An 8177-nucleotide genomic window follows, 5' to 3' on the forward strand; every position below is an offset into this window, starting at 1 on the left:
AGATGGTATACGGGTGCTGAGACCCTGGCAACTCTGGAACCCTCAACTTAGTTCTCAGCATTACAGATTTGCCTTCAAAGGATGAGTCCAGCAAGGGCCATGGTATTCATACAGAGAGGAGAAGACCACCAGCCTCTTCTTAGTTTGGTGCACAATTCAAAGTGTTCTTCCAAGAATGGAGACTTCATCTGTTCTATATTTGCTTGGATCATAACACACATACACATACCCACACACACACACATGTACGTACACACATAAACCACAAACCACATATTTCAGGGAAATGGGAGAACTCACATTTGGTAAAATTAAGCTAATAAGATAATTTTCCAAATATAAGAAACTAAATTCTAAACTACTTGGCCAAAGAAATTTGCCATGATCTTGCTTTTCTAGGACAGAGCCATTCCTCCATCATTTTATTTCCATTTTTTCCCCTAGTATTCCCATCTTGATGGGGTAACAGAACCCAAGAACTGGCTTACAAAAAAAAAATGCTCACTACATTTCTCCAAGGACACATTCCCAAGGAAGTCAGATAAAGGGGATTAAAAGAGAGAAGTGATATTAAAATATATTGGGATTAACTTTTTTATTTTAAGACTCATTCTAGTTTCCTTTTAGGCCCTGAATAGATGGCAGTAGATTTTTACTTCACAGCTGGATTAAGAATTGCTGAGAACATGCATGTTTTCTTTTAAATATAGAAGCCAATAAATAAATAAATAAATAAATAAATAAATAAATAAATAAGGAAGTCAAATGCATATGTGGAGGTCTCCCCATACTTTGGAGCTCTGGCATCAGAGTGATTATGATTGTAGCTGCCTTAAAATAACCTGAAGCCTTTGCCCTGCCCTAGTTCATCCATCGACCGAGTGTTGAAGACTTGCTATGGGTGACCAAGCCTCTCACGCAGACTGGTGGTCCAGAAACCTTTGCACAGCTGATGAGCATTCTGTCTGACCTCTTGTGTGGCTACCCAGAGGGAGGAGGCTCTCGAGTGTTCTCCTTCAACTGGTATGAAGACAATAACTATAAGGCCTTCTTAGGGATTGACTCCACAAGGAAGGATCCTATCTATTCTTATGACAAAAGAACAAGTAAGTTTTCTGAGTCATGTATATAAAAATGGCATCTGATGTTGGTGAAGCTGATGGTTTAACACTTCCAGGGAAACCCAGTCCTGGGGTTAAGTCAGTCTTGCTGAGGGGACTTGGGCAGAGAGGCTTCTGCTCCCAGAAAGTCCATTTTCCCTTGTAAGAAAGGGGAAATTTTCATAAAGAATTCTGGATATGAACCATGGAAAGAACTGAGACCCACTTGGAAAGAGAACAGAGGGGACATTTCCCATTGATCTGATTAAACTAGGGTTAAGTTCTAGAAAAGAGAAGATAAATGAGGAGACGGCCCAGAGTTGCAACCAAAGCTCAGGTCAGAAGGGCCCTGACAAGTAAACATGGCTGCGAGATGTTTTTACAAACATGGTACAGTGAAAATCTGTTTGTGCAGTACTGAGTTACATTCTGAATGGCAAGTCTCTGGCAAGCCATCTTTCCCACCTTTTATTATTTTAGGAGGAGGCTTCTATGGGGTAAAGGAAGGTGGGGTGGGGAAGAAATGCAACTGGGTGACATGACCTTTGAGTTAAAATCGCAAAGAGGCAGCAAGGCATGTACCAAAAGTAGTTGGGTCCTAAGATAGCCCACATGACAAAGAAATTAAGCGGCTCTGTAAAGGGAAATTATTGAGGCTAAAGCTGAGATTCCAAGGGGAGGCTTTATTTGGCCTCATGTCCCTTTCATGTGAGAATGGCATCTGTTCCTTGTAGTAATCCCAGGCAGGCTTCTTAACCTCCTTTTTAAAGCAGAATAAACCACAGGGCAAGCCCCATTCTTTGTTTCTCTGATGAGGCCCTTATTGAGATGCACTGTGGCATTTTGTTACTTACTAATGATGAGCTTGTTATTGGTGGGGTACAGCCTATTAATTTACTTTATTTGTCAAATCCTCCAGCATAAAGTTGAATGAGACATGTGATTTGAACACACTAATGACTATGTTTAGCATTGAGCAACAGGGAATTTCTATAAAATCTGTCCCTTCTCTCCTGGCAGCAACCTTTTGTAATGCACTGATCCAGAGCCTGGAGTCAAACCCTCTCACCAAAATAGCCTGGAGAGCAGCAAAGCCTTTGGTGATGGGAAAAATCCTCTTTACTCCAGATTCTCCAGCAGTACGCAGAATACTGCAGAATGTAAGATCCTGGCTGGTCTTGTCCTTTCTACCTTGGACCTCCCAGAAGAATGAGGGAGAGAACACACACATGCATGCACGCGCCTGCTCAAGCACTCAGTCTCCTGGTAGCAAGACTTATGTTTGTTTTTTGCTTAGTGGAGTCTTGGGATCCTCCCCCATTTACAGTCATCATTGGAATGCTTTGTGCCCGAGTCCCTGCCTGGGCCCTCCCTTTTCTACAAAACTTACAAGGAGGTTTTCTTCCCCAGTGCCTAAATTTTATTCCTAATGGAAGAGCTCACAGTTCTCTGAATCCTGGCTCCCTAGAAGAGACAAAGGCAGGAAGTGAGGAAGAGCATTTCCTCACAGGGAGTCCAAATCTAGCTTTAATGAGGCTCCAGGACAATGACATTGTCACTATCACAAGTATCTCTGAGATCTTAAGAAGCTAGATTCTGGCAGTGTGGAGGCCAGGAAATAGCAGATTGTTCCGGGAAGTATCAGTAGACTGAGGAAATAAAGACACTTCCTTGAAAAGCCTCTCCTAAACTCAGGGTTTGTGACAGGAGCAGGGAAGAGCCAATCAAAAGTTCTCTCTCATGTTTTTCTTCCCTGTTCTTGTCTCTATCTCTTTCTGGTTTTAGGCCAACTCAACTTTTGAAGAACTGGAACGCCTTAGGAAGTTGGTCAAAGCCTGGGAGGAAGTAGGCCCCCAGATCTGGTACTTCTTTGACAGGAGCACACAGATGACCATGATCAGAGTACGGATGGCAGGGGGAGGGGAAGAGAAGGACCAAGAAAGTTCCATAAATTTCCTTTTCTCAGTAAAGGGTTGATCTGCTGGAGTTGGATCAAAGATAGTAAGCAAGGGATAAAGGCACTAGTTCTGGAAGCTGTCACCAAGTGGAGTCACCAACTTTGGGTGGGAAATGTTTCTTGAATTCTGGGGGGAATATAAAAACTGGTCAGTGGCTTCCTGAAGTTCCTTGCTTTCATAAATTTACTTGAGGGCCTCAGATTCAAATGGCTACCTCCCCAGGGGGCCAGCTCTATAACTGCAGACTCAACCAAGTATGTCTGTCTGCTGTCATTTCCAGATTTGCAAAGCCAGGAGGTCAGAATCTTATATAGCAGGGATCATTAAAAGAGAACAACAACAAAAAAATCCATTAAAAAAAGAAAGTTTCAAGAAAAAAAAAAAAGTTTCCTATATACCATTTTCCCTATCCTTCTTCCCCAACCCCCAACATACACGTTTTCCTTCTATAGAGACCTGTGTATTCAGGGGAAATGGAATATAGATAGGCATGCCTTATCATGGAGTAAAACCCACTAGCTTTTTAAGGGAAGCTAAACATCTATCCTTATTCATTAAAAATTGGAAAACAAGACCAGAGATCCTGTGGAATTTCTAAATACTGTGACTGTTTTGCTTCATCCTAAGGACACCCTGGAGAACCCAACAGTGAAAGGCTTTTTGAATAGTCAGCTTGGTGAGGAAGGTATTACTGCAGAAGCCATGCTGAACTTCCTACATAAGGGTCCTCGAGAGAGCCAGGCTGATGACATGGCCAACTTTGACTGGAGGGATGTATTTAACATCACAGATCGCACCCTGCGCCTGACTAGCAAATACCTGGAGGTAAGGCATCTCCTTTTCCCCACTGATGAACCAGGAATTCTCACAGTTCCCATACGGGGTGGATTCTGTTCTCTAATAGCATATCCACACTTTAAAAAGTTCCCTTTTTACACCTCTTGATGTGTTGGCTCCCTGATAGCTCCCTGACTCTTCCTGGGCTGCTCGTTCCCTCCTTGTAGCTGGTGAAGTAGTTGTGTCTGTCCTCTACCCTCTCTTGCCTGCCATAGATTCAGTCATCATTGACCAGAAACGTCAACTTCTGAGGTCCCACTGCTTGCTGGAAACTCTCACTTCCAGGTTCTACAGGCACATCACATTCAATGTATCTCAAAACAAATTTGTTTTCTCCTCTCCACAAAACCTGTCCTCCTGTGGCATTTCCTACCCTGACCCTGGTCCTCAGCATTATTCCAAATTATCAAGCCAGAGATTTTAAGGTCATCCTTAATTACCTTTCTTCCTTACCTTCTGTACAATAGCTATTATTCATTGAGTGTTTCTTTGTGCCAAGCCCTGTGTTCAGTGCTTTCACACATGGTTAACTCATTTCATCCTCACAAGAGCTCTGTGACGTATGCGCTGTTACCATTTTTATTTTACAGATGCAGAAACTGAGGCTTAAAGAGGTTAAATCCCATCCTGTAGCTGTTATGTGTAGCAGATCACATCCACATCTGGATGAATCAGAGCTTGCCTTTCTGATCCCTCTACCCTCTCTTTCATGTCTGGTCACTGAGGATAATTATATGCCCAAATCCAACACATGATGGTTTTTCTCCCACCACTAAGAAACTCCAACACCAGCTGGGTATCATGTGGTTCAACTCCATTCTGGCACTACCTGGAGATAGCGTCAGATCCCTGGGTTAATAAGGACTCAGTCCCTTGATACTGGTGCCCACCTCCACTTCAGACATCCCCCTCCTATTTCTGCCCACAGGTTCAGACAGCAGGTTCCTATGACCCCTTCTTGGATTCAATTAATTTGCTAGAGTGACTCACAAAACTCAAATATTTTACTCATTAGATCACTGGTTTATTATAAAAGTATATAACTCAAGAGCAGCCAAATGGAAGAGATACATAGGGCAAGGTATAAGAAAAGGGTGTGCAGCTTTTATATCCTTTCTGGATACATACCAGTTTCCCCAAATCTCCACATGTTCACCAACCCTGAAACTCTGCAAACCCCATCCTTTTGAGTTTTCATAGAGGCTTCATTACTTAGGCATGGTTGATTAAACCATGGCCATTAGTGATGGAACTTAGCTTCCAGCCCACTCCCTATAATCACAACCCTATAATCACATAGTTGGCTCCTCTGGCAACCAGTCCTCATCCTTAGGTGAGGTCCACAAGTCACCTTATGAACATAACAAAACACATTTTAATGGTATTTCTTAGGAAATTCTAAAGGTTTTAGGAGCTCTGTACTAGAAACAGACAAAGACCAAATACATATATCTTATTATAAATCATAGTATCATACGGAACTTTGTCTATCTCCTGAACATTTCTCAACTCCACCTCTCGCTTTTAAGGCTCTCTGAGTTCTGGAAGCATTGTCATGCCTCTACCAGCCTGTTTCAATGGCTTCCTCCCTGGGCTCCAGGCCATCTCTGTTGGCTCAGGCATTGCTCCACACTGCCACCAGATCTCCATTTCAAACACACATCTGCTGTCATCACTCTCAGACTTTCAGGGATTCAGTACCCAGGGAACACACATGCCTTCTACACCTGCCACAGCCCGCCTTTGCAGCCAGGGCTCACTCGCAGATCTGTTGGTCTGCTCCACTGGCTGTTTTGCTATCCTGAGGCATACCCCAACTGCTCACACTTCTACCCTTTACACATGTTGCCATTGATAGAGTTCTTTTGCCTGAACAAAAAAGAGAATTGACTGGTTGACCTAACCTGGAAATTCAGGGGATCTAGGGATTGAATGCCACCATGAGACGGAGACCCTTGTGCCCTTCCACCTCATGTTTGTGCTTGCCTCTGCCTGGCTTCGATCTCAGTGAGGCCCTCTCCATTTGGTGGGGCATCAGCTACGCACAGCCCTCAGTGGTCATGTTTACCCCAGACATTCTGCAGAAAGAGGGAATGGTTTTCCCAGAGCATAAACAGTACTCCTGGACAGTTTTCTGATTGGCCTGGCTCTTCGAATCTCTGAGTCTCTGGGGGGATGGTGTACCATGATAGGGAGGTGTGGGTCATATACCCACCATGAGGTAAGAAAAGCTAAATTAGTTTAATCTGAATCTCAGGGACTGAGCAGGATTACTGGGAAGTAGAGGAGGCTGTTTCCCCCAAAAGAAGAAACAGAAGGCAAAAAAGCCTGAAATGACTTCTCCTTTCCCATCTATTGAACTTCCATTCATTCTTTCTTTGAGATTCAGCTCTCAAATGTCACTTCTGCTTCAACATAAGTTTAGCCATTCACACCTCTGAGCTTTCTGTACCACATATGTCCCCATCCCTGGCCACGTCACCACCATCTACCTGCTGTGGTTATAACACAGACAGGGCTCTGGGAGAGAGTATGGCTGGGAGAGAAGAGCTTTATTCCTTTATTCTTGCAGAATGGAGTGCCATGGTTCTCACAGTGTTTTGTTAGTTACCTCAGGAGTAGAGAATACCTCTTGTCCTTTGTTTGATTTTACATTTGCTTGGTGATATAAAGGTCTCATTTTCTTGAAGGATTATTTTTACTGTGTAGTTTGTGCTTAATGTAGCAAACAGGTACCTAAGATACACCAGTTGTTTAGATGGATAAGAATTCAGTTTCTAGAACCAAATAGCCTGGGTTCAAACCTCTGCTACTGTGCCTCAGTTTCTGAATCTATAAAATGAAGATATTAATAGTGCTTACCTAATGACCTGATAGGAGAATTAACTGAATTAATTCATGCAAAGTACTTGGAACAATGCCTGGAATATAGTAAGTGCTTTAATACTAACTTTTTAACAAAATACAAACCAACCAAAAATAACTGCTCAGGAGGAGAACAGTGAAGTGTTAGTGAAATCAGACTTAGCCACTGAGCTGTTCTTGGTGCCCTTCTAGGGATTATGAGCAGCTAATTACATCCTGCCTAAGCCACCAAGACTTCCGAGGGCCTTGCAATCCCATTAAATGAGCTAAATGCTCCTAAGCAAAGGCTGTGGTGGCCACAGGTCAGTGGCCTCCCTCAGGGGTTCCTAAGAGGGGTTTTGATGGAGGCAGAAGCCCTGCAGGTGATTATGATGAGGTTTCTGGTCTTCCTGCTTTTGCAGGGGTCAGAGGGAGGAAGAAAACAAGGGGATGCTGAACTGAAAGGAAAATGCAGGAGGGGGAAATGTGCAGTGAGGAAGAAACCAATCACTGCAATTGATTCTGAAATATTCTGCTTCTGTTCTTATGCTTTGTGAAGTCTGGTAGAGCCTCAAGAAACCCTCCAGCTCCCATCCTGACAACTGCTCAATAGCAGAGTGGGATGAAAACTCTTTTCCGATGACTCTAAGGGTCTCTCCAGGACAAGGCAGCAAGTATGTTCCTTCACAGACTTGTTTAAGACCCGTCGGAAGCACTCCTTTTCAATATGCCTTGGACTAGGCCAGCCTTGTTGCTTACTTCCCTGCATATTCCAAGAAAGAAAAAAATCATTTTGGGACAATTCAAGCAAAAACAGTCCTTTAAATGAAAATTATGTTGATCTAGGTCAATGTGACACTCAGATGTGATATTGATCAGTAATAGAAGCTCTGAGAACTAAGAGACTTTTGTCTTTATAGGAAAAGGGAATGATTCAATAGGTTTCCTCTTCAAATAATAAAAGAACTAAATCTCCTTCCTTTCTATTTGGAATGAGGTCTTAGTTACTAGACATTCTGTTAAGTAGCCTAGAGAGTTCCTATTCTCCTGGAACCGCCTTGCTGGCTCACTTATATGCCATGTTAGGCCACTGAGTGTAGAACTTTCTCACCTGTCCAGTGAGGACAAATGGGCCTGAATCTCTGCTTCTTATTGAGCTATGTTACTCTAAGAAATTCACTTTATCTGCTAAGGTTCAATTTTCTTATCTGTAAAATCCAGATAACAGACCTCATAGAGTTGTAAGGACAAAATGAGAGAAGTGTGCAGAGCGTATAGTTCATGCCATTGATAGTTAGGCTATGGGTTCCTTGGCTGTTAGGTGGGTGTATTAATGCCCTCCTTTCCAGATGGCCATGAATTGTTGATAAATGCCCTGGGAACCATTTTGTAACTTCTGTGGACAATGGTCTAGTGGCTCTAGAACTTCTTCTGTCCT

General features: G+C 43.0%; 1 protein-coding gene across 1 annotated transcript in view; it reads left to right on the plus strand.

The window, feature by feature from the left end:
- Positions 1-8177, plus strand: part of ABCA4 (ATP binding cassette subfamily A member 4) — a 128119-nt gene that overhangs the window by 36967 nt on the left and 82975 nt on the right. Inside the window, 4 exon segments of the mRNA XM_049111658.1 lie at positions 866-1106; positions 2121-2260; positions 2886-3002; positions 3686-3883. Coding sequence (XP_048967615.1) covers positions 866-1106; positions 2121-2260; positions 2886-3002; positions 3686-3883 — 696 coding nt within the window.

This window comes from Canis lupus, chromosome 6 (genome assembly GCF_003254725.2).
Source record: "Canis lupus dingo isolate Sandy chromosome 6, ASM325472v2, whole genome shotgun sequence".
NCBI classification, from domain to species: Eukaryota; Metazoa; Chordata; class Mammalia; order Carnivora; family Canidae; genus Canis; species Canis lupus.